This window comes from Rhinoderma darwinii, chromosome 10 (genome assembly GCF_050947455.1).
Source record: "Rhinoderma darwinii isolate aRhiDar2 chromosome 10, aRhiDar2.hap1, whole genome shotgun sequence".
Taxonomy (NCBI): domain Eukaryota; kingdom Metazoa; phylum Chordata; class Amphibia; order Anura; family Rhinodermatidae; genus Rhinoderma; species Rhinoderma darwinii.
Window position 1 is genome coordinate 92,176,492 of NC_134696.1, and position 22,077 is coordinate 92,198,568.

The following is a 22,077-nucleotide window of genomic DNA, read 5'->3' on the forward strand; positions in this document are numbered from 1 at the left end:
CATAATCAGGACTTGAAAAGAACCAAGAGACAGATGGACCAGTGACAAACAGAAGGATAGCATGGAATTAGGACAAAAGAACAAGAAAACATCACGACCAGGAATCCTAGAACATTTTTGACCAAATTGATTTTTCGATCCTTAAGGTCCTTTTACACGGGACAATTATCGGGCAAACGAGCGTTCATATAAACTTTCTTTCTTCCTGATCATTGTCCTGTGTAAACAGGGGAACGATCAGCCGATGTACGTGCAAATGCTCGTTCATCATCTGATTGTATCATTTATGCAGCATGAAATATTATTGTTATCAGCAGCATATCTCCCTGTGCTGCCGACCTGATGGAAATGTATGGGGACGAGCGATCGTAGTAACGTTTGCCCATGCTCATGCTCGAGCTGTTTGGTTGATCGGCGCTCTTTTACACAGCCCATGTAGGGACGTGTAAGAGGACCCTTAGGCCAGTCATGTCTCAGGATATGATAAATAGACCAGCGTTATTATGCTGGCTCATAGTTGTGCATTATCACATTATACAATATCATTTTAAATAAGCCGCTCTGTTGTAGTTCTGTACAATTGGTTTTAGGACTAGTAAATGGAATAACAAGAGTCCCGATGTCTTGAAGTAACCTTAGATTAAAAAATATTTGCCTTTCTCATTCTTGATATTAGCTTATCTACACGAGTGTTAACACTCAGCTGAACATGAATTCCATGGGTGAGATAAGAAGGCTTGAAGCCTAATGTGGAACATGTACCTGGAATGACTTATGCTCTGAGAACCATCAAAGGCTGAATTGGGCTGACTATGTCCTGAATACCAGCTCTGCAACCATAGATTTCTGGTCAATGACATAGGCAAAAACAATTGTCACAAAAATGATCCCTCATCATATCACTTAGGACAGCATTGTCCACATAATAAGTTGTTGATCTTATTAGCAATGAAATTATATGAACCCAAGATAATAACTGTTTGTCGAAAACCAATTCCTCAGTTGTCCGATAACCGATGGACATAACCATGAATATAGTTTCTTACTGTAGGGTGTGTATATTAACCATTTTAAACTGCTGTCGTTGACAGTTTCTAGAGTTTATTTTGAGCTGTCTGGTACGATTTGACCTCCATGCTGATGTAACAGAGGACATGGCTCTAAGGAACATCAGCATCCACCCTGAACATCTATTGATCTTTCCAGTCGACCAAACCCACACCTATTGTATTGTGAGATGTTTACTATACTTTAACAATATTAACTATCTATCATCTTTATGGCTAATATATACTGCAGGCCTTTACTGTTCTAACAGCAGGTACCATCCTGCTTTGTTTAGGCGCACAGCTTGACATAAAGGCATGAAAAAACAGTGCTAGCCAGTGTATAAACACACGTTTTATGCAGTGAACACTCTAGAAGTATGTGGACTCTTAGGCAACAGTCACAGTGGAGTCCGTGTCTAGTGTAGATCATGTTAACCCAGATATCTGGTGCTGGTCCTCATTTTTCGGGTTTCAATGGTTATAAAATAGGTCCATTGGTATATAAAAGTTGCCGGAGGTACCTCCTCAGGCAATTATGCGAAGGGTATACAGTAAATATCTATTGACAAAATAAAAAAGTAGGTACAACAACGCTTTCTCGTATTGATGAACCACATATAGGACAATAGAGCAGTGCTCAAGGGTCTGTTCCCCGAGAAGACCCGCAGACATTTCTTCCACTCCCTTCAGACAATGGTTGTCCTGTGGGTTGCTTTTTCCTTCACCGACAGCTATTGATGCTTAACTAGGTGCCCCACATTCAGTAATGGACTGGAGTTCCTTCCACCAGAGAAATTGATTGTTGGGATCCACCCTCCATCTATACAGAATGTGCACATACACTTTTAATTGCATCATAATCTTAACACATAAGATCTAATAGGTTATTTGTGAATCACCCCATCATAAATAGAGCCTAGTGGCAAGTGATTGGCTCCAAAGTCAAAGTTTTTGTTGGTAATTTGTGGCCCGCTGTTGTGTCAGAGCTCAGACCCATCAGAAAATTCTGTGCTACTCTGGTGGGCCAGTCCAACCCAGCCCACATTAAGTGTTGTCACTGTGCTGGACATAGAGGCATCATTAGTTCCTGTCTATGAGCTCAGAACTCAGTCCATATCTAGAAGAGGTTTACCTTCTGCCAAAATCATTAAAGGGGACATGCCCCACAGGATATGCCATAAATGTCTGATAGATGCAGGACCCAGCTCTGACACTCGCAGCTATCTCTAGAATGGGGCCCCCTAAAACCCGTCCTACCTTTCTTGGCTCCGCTGCCTCCAGGCCTCTTCATGGTTAGATGGTCGGGAGTTACAAAAACAGCCGAGAGTTTGCCTGGCTACATTGTTTCTGTAACTCCCATAGATGGGAATGACTGAAACAGCATAGCTCGCCGTGCTACGCTGTTTCCGTAACTCCCGTTCACTTCTATGAGAGTTACGGATCAGTGTACCTCAGTGAACTCGGCTGTTTCCGTAACTCCTGACCACATAACCAGCGGGAGCTGTGTAAGCTAGAATGGGGTTTAGGGGCCCAGTTCTAGAGATAAGTGCGGGTCCCATAGGCCCCATTTAAGTGAAGAGGACGCAACACTAAAGTGGTGTCTTATTAAGACATGTAATCCGTTTATAAAATGGAAATACCTTTTTAAAGCCAGTTGGCTATCTCGTTTATAGTGGTTTTTCTAAAGATTCAATGAAAAACGGCTCAAGAAGTGACATGCTCTTCTTATTCGCTGACATTTTTTAACGTGGCCGTTTTTCAAAACGGCCGCATAAAAAAATGCCCCGTCAGAACAGAACGCCGTTTTTCCCATTGAAATCAATGGGCATATGTTTGGCGGAATTCTGCTTCCGATTTTCCGGCCGTTTTTCATCCATTTACGGCCCGAAAAACGGCTTAAAATAAGCCGTGTGAACATACCCTTACTGTAGAAATTGGCACATTAGAGATTGCTACTCTTGAGTGTCTGCTTAACCCCTTAAGGACGCAGCCTAGTTTTGGCCTTAAGGCTCAGAGCCCATTTTTCAAATCTGACATATTTCACTTTATGTGGTAATAACATCGGAATGCTTAAACCTACCCAAGCGATTCTGAGATTGTTTTCTCGTGACACATTGGGCTTCATGTTCGTGGTAAAATTTGGTCGATATATTCAGTGTTTATTGGTGAAAAATTGCAAAATTGAGAGAAAATTTTGAAAAAATTGCATTTTTCAGAATTTAAATGCATCTGCTTGTAAAACAGACGGTTATACCACCCAAAATAGTTACTAGTTCACATTTCCCATATGTCTACTTTAGATTGGCATCGTTTTTTGAACATTCTTTTATTTTTCTTGGACGTTACAAGGCTTAGAACATAAACAGCAATTTCTCATATTTTTAAGAAAATTTAAAAAGCCTTTTTTTTAAGGTACCTCTTGAGTTCTGAAGTGGCTTTGTGGGGCCTATGTATTAGAAACCCTGATAAAACACCCCATTTTAAAAACTAGACCCCTCAAAGTATTCAAAACAGCAGTTATAAAGTTTTTTAACCCTTCAGGCATTTCACAGGAATTAAAGCAAAGTGGAGGTGAAATTTGCAAATTTCATTTTTCTTGCTGAATTTCAATTTTATTCATTTTTTTTTCTGTAACACAGAAGGTTTTACCAGAGAAACACTACTAAATATGTATTTTCCAGATTCTGCAGTTTTTAGAAATGTCCCACATGTGGCCCTACTGCGCTCGTGGACTAAAACACAAGCCCCAGAAGCAAAGAAGCACCTAGTGCATTTTGAGTCCTCTTTTTTATTAGAATATATTTTAGGCAGCATGCCAGGTTTGAAGAGGTGTTGAGGTGTCAAAACAGTAGGAATCCCCCAATAGTGACCCCATTTTGTAAACTACACCCCTCAAGGAATTCATTTAGGGTTGTTGTTACCATTTTGACCGCACATTTTTTTCACAGGACGTATTTGAATTGGGCTCTGAAATGAAAAAAATGTCATTTTTTCCAATAAAATGTCATTTGTGATCAAAATTTCTTATTTTCACAGGGAACAAAATACCCCATTTTGTTGCCCAATTTGTCCTTAGTGTGGCAGTACCCCATTTGTGGTGATAAACTGCCGTTTGTGCCCATGGGAGGGCTCAGAAGGAAAGGAGCGCTATATGTTTGTTGGAGTCCAGATTTTGTTGGATTGGTTTTCGGGTGCCATGTCGCATTTGCAGAGCCTCAGAGGTATCAAAGCAATGGAAACCCACCAAAAGTGACCCCATTTTGGAAACTACACCCCTCAAGGAATTCATTTATGGTTGTTGTTAGCATTTTGACCGCACAGTTTTTTCACAGCACCTATTTCAATTGGGCTGTGACATTAAAAAAATGTCATTTTTTCCAATAAGATGTAATTTTTTACCAAAATTTCTTATTTTCACAGGGAACAAAATACTCAATTTTGTTGCCCAATTTCTCCTGAGTGCATCAATACCCCATTTGTGGCAATAAACTGCCGTTTGGGCCCATGGGAGGCCTCAGAAGGGAAGGAGCGCTGTGTGTTCTTTGGAGTACAGATTTTGCTGGTTTGGTTTTCGTGTGCCATGTCGCATTTGCAGAGCCCCAGAGGTATCAAAGCAATGGAAACCCACCAGAAGTGACCCCATTTTGGAAACTACACCCCTCAAGGAATTCATTTATGGGTAATGTGACCATTTAGACCCCATAGTTTCTTCACAGAACTTATTTGAATTGGGCTGGGAATTTAAAAAAAATATATTTTTTCCAATAATATGTCATTTTAGCTCAAAAATTCTTATTTTCACAAGAAATAAAATACTCAATTTTGTTGCCCAATTTGTCCTGAGTGCGGCAATACCCCATTTGTGGTGATAAACTGCCGTTTGGGCCCATGGGAGGCCTCAGAAGGGAAGGAGCGCTGTGTGTTCTTTGGAGTACAGATTTTGTTGGATTGGTTTTCGGGTGCCATGTCACATTTGCAGAGCCCCAGAGGTATCAAAGCAATGGAAACCCACCAGAAGTGACCCCATTTTGGAAACTACACCCCTCAAGGAATTCATTTATGGGTAATGTGACCATTTAGACCCCATAGTTTCTTCACAGAACTTATTTGAATTGGGCTGGGAATGAAAACAAAATTATTTTTGTCAAATAATATGTAGTTTTGGCTGAAAATTTCTTATTTTCACAAGAAACAAAATACCCCATTCTTTTGCGCAATTTGTTCTGAGTGCCGCAATACCCCATTTGTTGTGATAAACTGCCGTTTGGGCCCATGGGAGGGCTCAGAAGGAAAGGACCACCATTTGGCCTACTCGGGATTTTCTAGTGCGAAGTCATGTATGCAGAAGCCCCTGAGGTACCAGTACAGTTGAAACCCGCAAGAAGTGACCCCGTTTTAAAAACTACACCCTTAAGGCATTCATCTAGAGGTGTAGTGACCATTTTGACCGGAGACCTACACCCCATAAACTGTAATGTGGGTTCTCCCGGGTATGGCAATACCCTACATGTGGCTGTTATCAGCTGCCTGGACACACAGCAGGGCCCAGAGGGGAAAGACGAGGGGGGATAAGCTGTGCGGAGTGCATCAGGGTAAGTAAAATTGGGGTAAATTATAAACCAAGGGATGTATGATAAATTTTAAAACACTTTCATACAGAGCTCTGGTTATTCGGGACACGTGTCACATTGATATATTGTGTCCTCCCTTATCCCCCTCTTATAGCAGACTTTGCACCTCTTTTGACTTTTTCCCTTCTTGCCAGTTTGGGGAACTTCCCCTGGAAAGTGTTGCCCTGGTACGATGCGTGTGGGCTCGCTTCCAGAAGTACTGGGTGCCCCCCCTTCTTGGTCCCTAAAGATTAGGTTCTTGATAATCACCTCTTGAAATTCCAGGAAAGTTCCCGTCTGGCCTGCACATCGACGTAGCACGTACGCATTGTACAAAGCCATCTATATGATGTTCCCGGCCAGCTTCTTATACCACACCGCATGGCGCTGTAGGGCTTCAAGGCTTGATCTTACAAGTCCATCACTCCCATGTACCTATTGTAGTCCAGGATGCAGTCTGGTTTGGGGGTGGCCTTTCCTTCATATATCCTAAACCTGTAGGTATACCCTGATGCACTCTCACAGCTTATACATCTTCACGCCATACCTTGCCCTCTTACCCGGCAGGTACTCGCGGAATTGAACCCTCCCTTTAAAATGTACCAGGGACTCATCAATAGAAATACACTTCTCGGGGGTGTATGCTTGGGAAAACCGGGCACTGGAACGGTCTAATAGGGGTCTCCGTTTAGACAAACGGTCAAAACTGGGGTAATCTCGGGGTGGGCACGGCTCATTATCAGTATAATGTAAGAAGCGAAGTATTGCCTCATTTATTTATTTTTTTAGGTTCCAGTTCAGTTCTGAAGTTGTTTTGAGGGGCCCATATATTAGAAACCCCTATCAAATACCCCATTTTAGAAACTAGACCCCTCAAAGTATTCACAACAGCATGTAGAAAGTTTATGAACCCTTTAGGTGTTTCACAAAAATTTAGAGCAAAGTAGAGGTGAAATTTACATTTTTTTTTTGTCAGAAAATCCTCTTTATACCATTTTTTTTATAACACAAAAGGATTTATCAGAGAAACGCAACTTAATACGTATTACCCAGATTCTGCAGTTTAGAGAAATATCCCACATGTGGCCCTTGGGCGGTAATGGACTGAAGCACCGGCCTCCGAAGCAAAGGAGCACCCAGTGGATTTTGAGGCCTCTTTTTTATTAGGCACCATGTCCGGTTTGAAGAGGTCTTGTGGTGCCAAAACATTGGGAACCCCCCAAAAGTGACCCCAATTTGGAAACTAGACCCCTTGAGGAATCCATTGTAGTTTTCTTGGGGTGCATGCGGCTTTTTGATCAGTTTTTATTCTATTTTTAGGTGGCGTGGTGACTAAAAAACAGCAATTCTACTATTGTTTTTTTTTCGTTTTTTTTTACAGCGTTCACCGTGCGCTATAAATGACATATTCACTTTATTCTGCGGGGCGATACGATTACGGCGATACCAGATGTTTATAGTTTTTTTTTATGTCTTATGGCGTTTGCACAATAAAATACGTTTTGTAAACAATCATTCACTTTTTGTGTTACCTTATTCTAAGAGCCATAACATTTTTATTTTTCAATCAATAAAGCCGTGCGAGGACTTATTTTTTGTGTAACGAACTGTAGTTTTGATCAGTACCATTTTTAGGTACATGCGACTTTTTGATCTCTTTTTATTCCATTTTTTGGGAGGTGAAGTGACCAAAGAATTGTGATTGTGGTTCGGTTTATTATTATTTTATTTTACGGCGTTCACCGTGCGGGATAAATAATGAAATAATTTTGTAGTTCAGGCCGTTACGGACGCGGCGATACCAATTATGTATAGTTTATTTGTTTGTTTATATATTTTTATTAATAATAAAGGACTGATAAGGGAAAAGGTGGGATTTTTACTTTTATTACTTTTAAATCTTTTATTTTCTAATTTTTACACATCTTTTTTTAACTTTTTTTTCACTTTATTACTTTGTCCCACTAGGGGACATGAGGGCAGGAGGCTCTGATCGCTATTCTAATACACTGCACTACATGCGTAGTGCAGTGTATTAGAACTGTCAGCTACTCACTGACAGCAAGCATAGTGGGTCCTGACGTTGTCAGGACCCACTAGGCTTCCGTCTATGGCATAGCCGGACGCCATTGTTTGGTGTCCGGTTGCCATAGTCACCATCGCCGGCCGCTATCGCGTAGCAGGCCGGCGATGGCAGATTAACCCCTAAAAAGCCGCGATCTCTATAGAACGCGGCTTTTAAGGGGTTAATCAGCGGGGACACAGCGATCGGTCCCCGCTGTAGGAGCTGTGACAGCTGCTGAACAAGACAGCAGCGTCACAGCTCCTGTATGTGTCGGGAGGACGGCCGAAACGGCCGTTACTCCCGTGACGTACTATTACGGCATGGAGCGCGAACGATACAGCTGCCATGACGTAATAGTACGTCAAGGAGCGGGAAGGGGTTAAAGGGAAAGTGTCGCTAGAAAAAAAAAATTTTTTTTTTTTAGTTAAACAATTAGTGTATAGGTGATTAAATATTGTTCTAATTTTTTTCACGAGTCAGGAAATATTATAAATTAGATTCTAATTTATAATATTTCCCAGCGCTGGTCACTAGATGGAGCAATTCCCAAAATTGCAGCATTGCATGTGGTAAAGCAACCACATTGCCTTATGCTGCAAAATTTGAGAAAACTCACTCGCTCTAGTGAGCTCTCAGAATCCCCCCCCTCCTTTATCCTGGCTAGTGCCGGGAGAAACGAGGGGATTGAACGGTCTAACCTCCTACACTGTGTGTCGCCATTTTTTGAGCTAACACACAGTGTAGTAGGTTTATATACAGTAGTAATCACACACTAAAACACGAACATACATAGAAATAACTTACCTGCTCCTGCCGCCGCCGCTCCCTCCAGTCCGTCTGCTCCGTCTGCTACCGCCGCTCCAAGTGCACAAGTCCGGAAGCCGCAACCGGAAGTAGTAATCTTACTGTCCGGCCGCGACTTCCGGTCCACAGGAAAATGGCGCCGGACGTCGCTCAGTTCAACTTGGACTGTGGAAGCGGCGCATGCGCCGTTCCCACACAGACGGCGTACAGCATAGTGGATGGAACGGGCCCCGTTCGCATTCACTATGGGACTGTATGTGCCGTATTCTATGTCTGTATGTGTCGTTAATCGACACATACAGAAATGGAAAAAAAAATGGCAGCCCCCATAGGGAAGAAAAAGTGTAAAAATAGAAAAAAGTAACACACAAACACACAAATAAATAAAAAAAATGTTTAATAACACACTAAAGTCAAATTGACACTGGTCCTTTAAGCGATGCAGGACCATGGGGGTGATAAATGTTTTTCTATTATTGGGATACTGTGTATGGTTAATTTGTTTGGACAGAAGAAGTAACTTCTCAATGGGTACTACAATTTGAATATTTTATGTTGATGGCTCAATTTTATGTTAATTCTGTGTAGTGGGCACAATGATCTGATTAATTTGCCTACATTACAGCATGGGCACTGCATTGTGGGACATCTAAAAGGGGTGAACAATTTGTGGACCCAGGATGGGCACACTCTACTGTGAGCATTACAATTTGGAACAGCTCAGTGACATCACTTCCATCAATAGCTCGGGGCACTCCGAGAACATGCGGAGAACTGACCATTCTGGTATCAGTACAGTTCTTGAGGGACTACGGCCAGAGGGCTTTAGTACTTGGTAAAGGGCCCATGATCTTTAATACCCAGGGGCTTAAATCACTCTGAGCTCTCTCCTGCCATATTGTTTTACCAGAGTTGGTTTTTGGTAGTGTGTTTCCATGATTGAGGGTCGTGGAGCATGGGATAAGATTCAGATATCATCGTCTGCAATGGACCTCATATGCTCTGTTTCTAGGAAATGTTATGTGTAAATAATAGAAACCCTTCATACTACACAGTCAATATCTGCAGATATTTATCCAGCCGCAGCAATCTGTTTTCAGTTACTTGCATGGCTGCACCTCTGGGACATTCCCTCTATCCCCAATTACTTGCAGGCTGCGGATTTTACAATTCATGCTGTAGGCAGCGTGGTGTTACATAACTCACATACAGCCTGTGCTGTGCTCTGCTCGGTCATCTCCTGCTGTCTTCCTCGTAGGATCCTTTACTCATCTGCAATTCTATGCCAAAACTGTAGGATCATTGTTTCTCGAAAAAACAGCTGCTCTTTACTTGGCCTCTAAAATGGAGCAGGAATTCCTTTTAACAGCTTCGGAGACACTGCTGTTGTTCTTGCTGAACATTCCTCCGTGTTTTCTTGTGTTATCTTTTATACCTAATCCACATTTCTACATAACAATCTACAATTTACCGTATGGCAATGATTCACGTTCTTTGGGTCTTATGACATTTTTATTAGAAACGTTCTCATTGCCAGTCTGCTACAGTTTCGTCCCTGAGCCGAGATCTTGAGTATCATGCCTCATGCACACGTCAAAGCTGCCTGTACAGTGCTACACTAAGGGTATGTTCACACGGCTTATTTTCAGACGCTTTTCGGGCCGTAAAAGGCCGAAAAACCGGAAGCAGAGCGCCTCCAAACATCTGCCCATTGATTGCAATGGCGTTCTGTCCCGATAGGCCGTTTTTTAATAAAACGCAGCGAAAATCGCGAGTGGCTTAAAAAACGTCTGAAAATCAGGAGCTGTTTTCCCTTGAAAACAGCTCCGTATTTTCAGACGTTTTTGACTCTGCGTGTGAACATACCCTAAGTCCTTACGGTGTATTACGTGTGCCGCCATATGGTACCATATTCTCCCCTAAAATCAATGCTTCTAGGATAGATTATCTCCGTAACTTCATGCAATGAAACATGCTACGATTATATGGGTCCACAGATGGCCTATGGTGGGCTATGGGCACTGTATTATGGATCTATGCAGCTCAGTTAGGGACCCCAGTTCTCTCCCCAGACATTTATGATATATGCTATGTATACACCTGTCTATGGTCAGATGACTAATTTAAGTAATTTTCAATTCATTTGCTTAAAAATATATACGTAGTTTAAAAACCTGGATCTCAAGGAAAGTAAAGTTCACAGTTATTTAATTTAGTTTAGAACCCCTTTATTTTTATTCCCTCCTTGAGTCTGACTTTTACTGTCGGAGACAGAGGCGTAACTTGAAGCTCCAGGGACCAAAAGCAAAATCTGTAACAGCACCCCCGACCTGCCGTGCGCCATTTATAATACTGGTGTCTTCATATGTGGCAGAGGGTCCTTTGCGCTCCTTCAGGCATCAGGGCCCAAATGTGACAGCTACCTCCGCACCCCTTAAAGCGGCGTTCTGCTCATAGTTCTGCTCATAGTTCTGCTTATTTTCACACCACAGTATTTTATAATTTATTATTTGTATGATCTTTATTGTGATCATCCATTATTATTCACGACGTATCTCTAGTTTACTATTTGTGAAGGAGCAAATGAGATCCATGACCACCAAGCTAGTGAATTTAGGATTTTTTAGTGTGTACTGCGTTTTGCACCATGTGTTTTTGTTGCAATGCAGCCAGACAGCACAGACATTTCTATTCTCCTTCAGGTTTCCATAGAAACAGGGGGCGGAAAAATTAGAGGGAGGGAATGGTGACTGAGGGACGGGATAGCTGTAAATCGTTGTGTTCCGTTTAATGTACAGGACATACCAGGAGCTCGGCTTATACTCCGATAAATAATATATCAATCATTTAAGATTCTTATTCTGAGGATCAGGCCGCTCAGTGATCTGCATGGAAAATCGAGGTAGGATTTATATACTGATTATATAATGTTGTATACCCAAATATTCATGAAAAACTAGCTAATTGGTGTAGATAACAATGAGGTTTATAGGCTGTTCGTACAACAATCACCGATTTCCAATTGACAATACTGTTGTAGGTCTACATTTTGCAGGGTTGGGGTTTTTGTGCAGTAAATCAGTTTGCTATTTGCTAAATTGTTATATATCAGCACTTCGCTCATCTATACAGGATAATAATCCGTACAAGCGGTGGCGTGCAGAGAAGAGGGGGAGGGAGCCCCATAGCAAAGATCAAACTGGTCCTCCTGGGGTTTTCCACCTAGGACAGAAAGGCCTGGCGATTGTATGCCCTCCACGTCTTTTACAAAACCCTTGGGCTGATAGCCCACTCCATTGTTTTCTAAAAATGCTATCTATATGTAGAGAAAAAATACTTGAGAACAGGGAGTCTTTACGCCATAGTCATAGAAAAATATCCATCTTTATTCATTATTACATACAATAATATACATATACGATATATAAAAAACTCAACAAGGTTCTAAAAAATTAAGGTCTATTTGTGGAACAGTCACAAAAAAACATACAAAAATGAGTAAGGTAACACTGCTGTACAGTACAAATTTCACTGCTATTCAACCCAGGATAGTTTTGACAGCCACAGCCTATGTAAGTTGGTAATGAGTAACAAACTATCATACACTGTAACCATCCATAGCCTTATGATGTTAAGTGCATATTCAATCTTTTTTAGTCCTCTGCGTAATAAGGAATCAACAACTATGTCCACCTGGTAACACCAGGGGAACCAGTAAAGGCAGTCTTACCCATGAAGTTAGGGATGAGAGTGGTCCACACGGTAATTTAGGCACCCCGACGCGCGTTTCGCCGGTATCGCTTCCTCAGGGGGTGTGTACTGCTGTGTAATCTGTCCGTTTAAATAGTGTCAACAATCATCACTCAGTGTGTTCCGTTCTGTCCGAGTTCCCGGTCTACGACGCATGCGCGGGATTGCCTGAGACCACGAGATCTCCGTCTCCCATCGTCATGCGGACACTGCGCCTGCGCGCCCCCAGAGACGCGTCTCCAGGGAAACAGCGCAGGCGCAGCACCCGCATCTAGAAGAGAGGAGACAGAGGGCGGGCACTCGGCATCACAGCGACACGCGCAACCCCAAGGAAAACGGTATAGCAGTGGCGAGTCTGTCTGTGTCTGTCTATGTCGATCACCTCAAACAGCATTTCCCCATGCTCTGTGTCCAGATCAGAAAAGAAGAGAAAAGTAAAAATAACACCCCGACATAAGTTGGGTTCATATAATAACACCATGTGTACAACTGAAGTTGAATTAAAGTGAAATACATTATTGACAAATAAACAGAGTGTGAGTAATAAATAAAACCGTAAATGTAGAAATCTATAATTCAAATAGATGTGAAAAAAGTGAATAAACCTAGGATCAAAAAAGTTATTAATTTATAACAGTGAGTTAGGTACATGAAAAATCATGTAAAAAGACATCTAATGATGAATATAAAAAATAATAATAATAAGACATCAGTATAGAATATAAACAAATATTATTATAGGCAATGTGCCAATACCCATATCAAAGGACATGAGAAGGAAAAGGGGGGAAAAATTGTAATTTAGTGACATACAAAAAACTGGACCAGAAACATAATCCTTTTGGGAGTAATTAATATAGAAGACATCTCCTCTTAGTAGCATCTTTCTCCAATGATCGACCAGACTCCCAACAGATTCTCATCACCAGTGCCATACCACAGACATCCAAGGGGTCAATTATATAAGGTATTACTCGAACTCTAAACATGGACACAAAACGAGACGATTAATATCATATATCAAACAATAAGTCTCAGACAGAGGACCACAGCTAGCTAAAATCACTTAAAAAAACAGCAATGGACAATTAGAATATTATAAGAAAGCAGAAAAGCTCAATTGTTCATTAAGCCCAAAGGGGGTCAAAGTACCCAGGGTGGTAATCCATCTGCATTCTTTCTGCTCCAAAATCTTTTTCGCATTACCACCTATATGTAGAGAGAAGTCCTGCCTAGGTTCTTATCTCCCAATAGCAAAGGGAATATCATCAACATTGATGTGCCCCCTTGTTCCTTGGGGCCCTCAGCAGCCACATGGATGCAGATAACAACATCTTAACTCATTTCCAAATTACAACTGGCATAATAAAGACTCGGACACCATAGTAATATTTAATTGGTGGGGGTCGGTCATAGCATTTATTAAGAATAAACAATGTAAAACCAGATAACTTGCCAACAGAGTTGTACGCCAACAGGCGGTAGCCCAGTGGCATGTGATATCCGATGGTGCAACACCCATAATACCATTGCAACCGCCAGCTGTGACTCTACTTCCAGGGGTGCAGGGAAAGAGTCCAACACACTATCGGAGAAGCCATCTATATCCTCGGTAGAGGGGAGCACCTGACCCATCATGCCCAATCACTTTTCAGAGAATTAACCCCTTCCTAACCTGTCCCTGCAGTGAGGGAGTACCCAACTTATATAGTGGGGCCCCAGTCGAGATGTACACTGCTGATTACAAGTCATTGTTCATACATAAAATTATATCCGTAGTTTATTTACAATATTCAGCAATGATGTAAAAATTTGTGATCATGTTTTACTCCACTCGATCTGAGACAGTAAAGGTACTTTTGTACAGCCTGACTGGGGGCTGTGTATACGAGCGCCGATCAATGAGACAGCTCGTTGATCGGCGCTCCTTTCACAAGGAGCTAGTATGGGGACGAGCACTCGTTACTACGATTGCTCGTCCCCATACATTCCTATCATGTCGGCAGCACATCTCCCTTTGTAAACAGAGAGAACGATAATATTTAAGGCATGTAAAACGATACAATTGTTTGCTCGTTCATCGGCTGATCATTGCCCTGTTTACACAGGGAAATTATCGGGAAAGAGCGCTCTGGGAACGCTCGTTTGTCCAATAGTTGGCTCGTGTAAAAGGGCCTTAAGAGATGGGGACAGATGGAAGAGAATAACAGGATTGTAAGATCAGACTACGCACAGGGTGTTTTGTAGTCTGTAACCATAGAGACACATAGGTCTGCATAGGAGCGGTATTTTCAAAACAGTAGAATATTTTAATAAAGACTATATAAGTAAAAAAAAAATGTTGTTTATCTTAGAGGCATTGGAGCAGTACTTTTTTGTGTAACTAAAGTGATAAATGTGCAGATCCGCATGGCTGAAAACTGCATCGAAAGATGCATGCGAATCGCGGTAAAAACGCATTCATTTTTTGGTGCGGGATTCAGTCGCACAGAAAAAACGTGGCAAAACCGCATTTTGTGAATATACCTTTAAGCCCCTGTGTAACCCTGGGTGTTAACATTCTCCATTCCAAGCACTTTTAATGAATAATACGCTGAGAATGTGTGTTGAAATACGGACACTATAGAATATTTCATGATGTACTGTCCAGGCTACTTATGCAGTAGCTGAGAGTTCTACATTCCGCAGCTCATGACAAGCAATCTCTTCTACAGGTATGCAGCAAAGAATTTAGCCAAACTGCTGATTAAACATTTCCAAGTGCCCTCTTAAAAATAAAAAAGTGGCCCTCTACTATGTGAATTTCAGCATCCCACTTGACTAATGCTTTTTATGCAAAAATCTTCCGTACAAAGAAACAGTGTTCTTCCAGTAAAAACAAACTCCACTAAGTCCATTGTTCTGCTTTCTTGGCAGGAAAGATTCACTTGATACTTAAAGGCGTTGTATGAGATTAAAAAAAATCATGGATAGTTTTTCCAGGGAACAGCGCCACTCTTCTCCATGGGCGTTGTCTGGTATTGTAGCTCAGCCCTATTCACTTTAAATGGGACTGAGCTACAATAGCAAACACAGTCAATAGAGAAGAGTGGCGCTGTTTCTTGAAGAAACCATCCATGTTTTTTTTCAAATGACATAGTTTTCTGCACAATGGGGCTGATTTACTAATGCTGTCTAACATTTTTTTAATAAAGGTGCATGCACATGGTCATATCTTTTTCTTTATATAAGGGCCTGTTCACGTCAGCGTCGCTTTCCATTGAGGGGTTCCCTCTGAGCTTTCCGTCGGGGGAACCCCTCCGTTTCTCACCATTGTGAAAGGGTTCCGTTGTTTTGACAGAATCAATAGCGCAGTCGCCGGAACCCCTCAACGGAAAGCAATGCTGATGTGAACACAGCCTTAGGTCTGTGTTGTTTTTGACAAAAAAAGATATAACATTTAATTACCCCCAAAAATGTTATGTTACTTAGACATAACGGTGTCCCAACACTTGTTCTCTCTTGTTCCTTAGGCTTTGATTTAAGAGGACTTAGACATGTCTGGAAGTCATTCTGCAGTTCTTGGAGGCTTTGTACTGTCAGGTAAAAAAAAAATATATTTTTTAAAAATCTCTATATTATGTCCATCATTTTATGTAAGAGAATGTAAATCCTCATCTAAACCCTTCACATTTAAAAAAAAGTATATCAAACATTATAAATGCTCAGAGAAAATAGCCCACCGTGTAAGACTACATCTTCTGTAGGGGGAATAGGCTGGTCACTGGCTGTTTCCTGGCAAGCCAATCCGCAATGATCAGCTGATCAATGCTGCTTAATATACTTAGATTTCAGTGTAAGGGCTAGTTCACGGAAACCGCGTCGTAAACAGTGCCAAAAATGCCCGAAATCGCCTCCCATTGATTTAAAAAGAAGCGACATGCCCTTTCTTCGGGCATTTCCGTCTCTGACCTCCCATTGACATCAATATGAGGCAGAGAAAGCGGTTTTCACGGCGTTTTTTTTAAATACGCTGCAAAAAACGCGGCAAAGAGAGTGCAGGCAGATTTTTTTCACCTGAAAACAACTCTGTGTGAACAAGGCCTAAGGCATTCCATACTAATTAATATGGTGCTGGTAGATCCCACAATTCTTTGCTTAATCAGTTGGCAAACTAACGTGTATAGGGAATTGCTAAACATTTTTGGGTGTTTGCTGTTCCGGAAAATTAGATTGGCCATATTCTCTTGCATTTTCCCCGAGATGAGAGATATCTGGCTGCCACTCACTTCACTCACCTTTGTGTTCATTTCAATGGGTAGCTCAATTTGTTCATCAAGCAAGGTCACAATGACACAGGCTATACACAGTTAATCTTTTCTGTCTGTCAAGATGCTTCTTTATTTTTAAATAACGGAAAATATTAACTGTGTATAGCCTGTGTCATTGTGACCTTGCTTGATGAACAAAGTAATTCAAAGTGTAAGGGTCCTTTTGGACCAGCCAATCAGGGCTGTAGAAACGAGCGCCGATCAACGAGACAACTTGTTGATCGGTGCTCGTTTGCTCCTTTCACAAGAACCTATGATCAGTAATGTATGGCGACAATCAATCGTTACTACGATCGCTCGTCCCCATGCAGTTCTATCATGTCAACAGCACATCTCACTGTCTACACAGGGAGATGTGCTGCCGACAACGATAATATTTTGTGCTGCATAAACAATACGATCAGCCGATGAACGAGCGTTTGCTCATTCATCGGCTGATCGTTGCCGTTTCCACTAGGCAATGCAGGAACGAGCGTTTATATTAAATCTCATTTGCACGATCGTTGGATCGTTTACATGTATAAAAAAAATGCATTACAATACAATAGCATATGATCTGTGCTATGATAAAGAAAAAAGGCAGTACAACAATAACAAAGGAAACAATGCATAAAAGAAAAAATAGAATGTGTATTACGTTCTGAACAAAAGTAGCAAAGCAGCAAAAACTTTATAGTATTATAAAAGCTAGAAAAGGTATTTTTATAGGGAATCTGTCATCAAATAAACCCTTTTAATGTAGGTGTTGTGTAAGATGCTACAATATAATTAAGAAATTCCCCCTCCCCCCAAGCTCTAAATGAGATGGTGGTTGGCAGCAAAAAAAGTGTTGTTTATCATATAGATGCAGCAAATAGGTAATACATATACATACAAAAATACTCATATTTCATACATAAGCCAAGCTCTCATGTAGTCTGACCGCACCCATCAGGCAATACTTTGTTTTAGCCTAAAAACTAGAACTAGGTGCCCACACATAGAAAGTTGTCCTTAGAGCATGACCACATGTGGCGGAATTGCTCTGGAATTCCGCTGCGGACACTCCGCAGCGTTAATCTGCAGCGGACACGTTTCTCCATTGCCTTCCACAGCTTTTTAGTAGGGTTCATTTACACGTTGCAGACAATTCCGCTGCGGAGCATAGGCTGCGGTGCGGAATTTGGTGTCCGCAGCATACAATGGTTGTTGCGGACGTGTCGCGGACTTGTTGCGGACTCATTGCAGAATTTCTCCATTGACTTCAATGGAGAGTCAAAATTCTGCAATGAAGTCCGCAGCTGTCATGCACATGTTATGTGTGCTGCGGAGCGTATTGGTTTTACTAACATGACATTTCTTCATTCTGGCTGGACCTATGTATTTCTAGGTCTACAGCCAGACTGAGGAAGTCAATGGGGCTCCCGTAATTACGGGAGCGTTGCTAGGCGACGTCAGTAAATAGTCACTGTCCAGGGTGCTGAAAGAGTTAAGCGATCGGCAGTAACTGTTTCTGCACCCGGGACAGTGACTACCGATCACAATATGCAGCAACCTGTAAAAAAAAATAGAAGTTCATACTTACCGAGAACTCCCTGCTTCTTCCTCCAGTCCGGCCTCCCAGGATGACGTTTCAGTCCAAGTGACGGCTGCAGCCAATCACAGGCCAATCACAGGCTGCAGCGGTCACATGGACTGCCGCGTCATCCAAGGAGGTCGGGCTGGATGACGAAAGAGGGACACGTCACCAAGACAACGGCCAGTAAGTATGAATTTCTTTTTACTTTTATTAGGGAAAGGGCTGCCCCTTCTCTCTATCCTGCACTGATAGACAGAAGGGAAGTACTTTCACCTCAATACGCAACGGCTAGTCCGCATCAATTTAATGCCCATTTTAGGCAGAGCCGCAACAGAATCTGCAACGCAGATTCTGTGCGGCATTGATGCGGACAGTGGCGGAAGAACTCCGCCACGTGTGGGCATGCCCTTATAGTAGGTAGCACCGAGTATACTGTCTCACATACATTTTGGGAATGCAATACTTTAAATGGGTTTTCTAGGGATACAAAATTTTTGAACTAATACTCGATGTAAATACTGAATAAAGTTCCTAATATAAAGTCTGTATTAAATCTGAACACTTTCCTTCCTATACTCCCTACCTCGGCCCTGCCGGAAGTTCTGATTTTCGTCTGTCTCTTTTTTTTTCTCTCGACACAGGCTCGTGCGCTAGAGTTGGGGTATTTGCACACGCAAACTCAAAAACGTCTGAAAATACGGAGCTGGTTTCAGAGAAAACAGCCTCTGATTTTCGGGCATTTTTGAAGCTGAAAATGAAGCTACTTTTAATTTGGAGCTTCTTTTGAAGCTTCCTTTCAGGCTTTTTTTTAGGCGTTTTTTGAGGCGTTTTTTATAGTGTTCAATGGAAAATGAGCGCCAAAATATGCCTCAAGAAGTGACATGCTACTTCTTTTTACGGAGCGTCTTTTTACGTTCCGTTTTTTAAAACAGTGGCGTAAAAAGACTAAACTATATGAACTAAATTCTGTTTTTCCCATTGATTTCAATAGGCAGATGTTTGTAGGCGGTCAGCTTCCATTTTTTCAGGCGTTTTTCGAGGCGTGAACGCCCCAAAATATGCCTAAAAACACTGTGTGTGAACATACCCTTAGTATACGCACAACCCTGTGTCGATACCTCATTGACCTACGTATCGACACAGGGCTGTTCTTTACTAATTATTCTGCCCACTCTGTGTCTATTGGCGCTCCCCACTAGTTCTCTGTTCCCCTTTCTTTTATCCCGCCCACCTGCTTTATCTGATGTGCAATCACAGAATCACGTGACCGCACCTCAGATATCTAATGTGATCCCCATCATCCCTGTATACATGTAATCCCCATCATCCCTAAATATATGTAATCCCCATTATTGTGGATACCATCAGGGCAGGCAGCTTGAGGGCACTGATGAAAATGGTGCCGCTATTATTGTGCAACATAACAAAGGCAGACACAGTGCCTTAACAACAATTGCCGGCAGCTATAGTGCTTGTATAACAGTGTCCCCATAAGAGAGCCACAGTGCTGGCATAACCATGCTCCAACACAGTGGTAGCCAGTGTCCCCATAAATGTGGCTGCTTCAATAACACCATTAAGACAAAGAGAGTGCCACGCCACCATAAAAAATTATATTAGCTAAAGAAGGAAGACCAAACTTACCTTTTCCACAGTCTCCCACTACTATCTTCCATTGCCAGAAAGCAACATGTCAGCGGCCAATGACCAGTTCTGTTTAGAGATGTAAAGAAGGTTAGGACATGTGAATAAAGTTATCGGTTATTGAATTCTCGAAAACCACTTCAAATGTCTAAATGTACGGGAGACTAGACTGCTCCGCAAGTTGGGCCTCACTACTTTGGAGACTATCAGATATTCCATGAGAGTAGAAAAGTGAGCCCTGTATGCTAGTGTGACCCCTCAGTCCCTCAGCAACTCCTCTCTGCCAGTCAGAAGCATTAATAAATCACTGTGTGTCTAGGCAGACTTACCAATCAGCAGCCTAGAAAAAAAATCGGTATTAACCAATGCATGATCTGTAATGTCATCAATATCGACTGTATACAAGTAAGTGGTAGCCCTTCAATACAACCCACTGGTGTAGATCGGGGGGTGGTTTTCTGAAAGAGGAGGTCTTCTGGAAATGTTGTCTACTCTAATGTGCGTGTGCGTGTGTGTGTGTGTGTGTGTGTGTGTGTGTGTATTGATTTCCTATTTTACTTTGCATCTCTTCCAGTTCTACTTCATGCCTGTATAGGTGCAAGCAGTAAAGCGAGTATTGAAGTCATTCCTGCGAGACCTAAAGCTGGAGACATCGTCACACTCAATGTTACTGGAGTTGAGGGGACAATCCATTTTGCATCTTGGTATAGAGGATTAAGCACCAATGCAACAGATCAGATATTAACTCATGTCAATGGTAATGACATAAAAGGAGCAAAATACTTTCCAGATGCGAGCGGCAGACAAAATGGTTCATTAGTGATTCGGAATTTTCGGGAGGAATATAAAGGTTACTACACATTGCAGGTACAGACACATCGAACTCTACAAGATCTACAAATAAAAGTGAATGGTGAGTAAAAATGAAATATTCATGTTCAGTTTATAAAGTCCAGGGTCAGGGAATGTCCACCCAGAGCCAGGTCCAGATTTCTCATTAGGTACAAGAGGACCATGCCGAGGGGTGACTGAAATACAGACCTTAGGGGTGTGCAACCTGTAGGGTCCTGCTGAAGTGGGTGCCACCGATGGCCTGCCACATGTGGCTTGAGACGACCAGGAATTTCTAATATTCATTGAATATCGGTACTATTTAGACCTTTGATCTTTGAATGGCAGTATTATTTGGGCACTGTATGACAGTATTATATGCAGACATTATACGGAGATCTGGAAAACGGAAATGCTACAGATTTATAATTAAAATGTATTTTATATCAAATAATGCACTAATTATATTTATCTCTTTTGCCAGGCGTTGCATCTACAGTGTTCTCACCATTTACTATTCTATTAGGATTACTATTATACTCTTCTGTCAGTTATCTATGATACCAAGTCAAGAAAAGGTAAGCAATTCCGTTACCATGGTCAACTTGTCAAGTTTAATGAAGAAACCATTTTTTAGGCTTTGTTTACATCTACGTTAGGGCCCCATTCATGGGTTCCGTCAGAGCTTTCCGTCAGGGGAACCCATGAACGAAATCCAAACTGAAACAAACGGAAACCGTAGGTTTCCGTTTGCATCACCATTGATTTCAATGTTGACGGATCCGGTGCAAATGGTTTCCGTTTGTCACCGTTGTGTAAGGGTTCCATTGTTTTGACGGAATGAATAGCACAGTCGACTACGGTATTGATTCCGTCAAATTGACGGAACCCTTAAACAATGGTGACAAACAGAAAACATTTGCACCGGATCCGTCACCATTGAAATCAATAGTGATGCAAACGGAAACCTACAGTTTCCATTTATTTCAGTCAGGGTTACGTTCATGGGTTCCCCTAACGGAAAGCTCCAACGCAACCCATGAACGGAGCCCCGACGCAGATGTAAACGAAGCCTAAGTTTAGGTAGTATGTGTACATTTTTGATAGGTAGGTGTCCCACCTTTTGGCAAGATGGGGTTCTAGTGACCTTACTGAGCTCTTAAAGCCATGTTGTCTCCTAACTTGGGTATCTTGACCTTGGCGTCTTGACCTGGCCAAAAAGGACTTGTATCCTCATGTCCTAAAATTTCAGGACCACCAATTTTGAAAATGAGTGCTGTATTTATACATGGATTCAGATAATGCCAATAGTAGCAGGGTACACATACATTATGGTAATATTCTTTGTAATTTCTAGAATATCATACAATTTATTGCAAATTAGAAAATTATAGCAGTGAATTCACTGGTTGTGAGGTTTGTATTTTACATATTTAATGTCTGATAATCCGAAATA

General features: G+C 41.7%; 1 protein-coding gene across 6 annotated transcripts in view; it reads left to right on the forward strand.

Moving 5' to 3' along the window:
• The window catches only part of LOC142662207 (cell adhesion molecule CEACAM16-like), an 80,280-nt gene that overhangs the window by 50,260 nt on the left and 7,943 nt on the right, over nucleotides 1-22,077 (forward strand). For 5 of the 6 annotated variants that reach the window (XM_075840266.1, XM_075840268.1, XM_075840270.1 and 2 more), the window contains 3 exons: nucleotides 15,791-15,860; nucleotides 20,365-20,703; nucleotides 21,106-21,199. In XM_075840266.1, coding sequence (XP_075696381.1) covers nucleotides 15,815-15,860; nucleotides 20,365-20,703; nucleotides 21,106-21,182 — 462 coding nt within the window. In that variant the 5' untranslated portion in view covers nucleotides 15,791-15,814 and the 3' untranslated portion in view covers nucleotides 21,183-21,199. Of the gene's footprint in view, nucleotides 1-11,279; nucleotides 11,431-15,790; nucleotides 15,861-20,364; nucleotides 20,704-21,105; nucleotides 21,200-22,077 lie in introns of those variants that run through there. The other variant, XM_075840264.1, reaches the window with a different exon arrangement.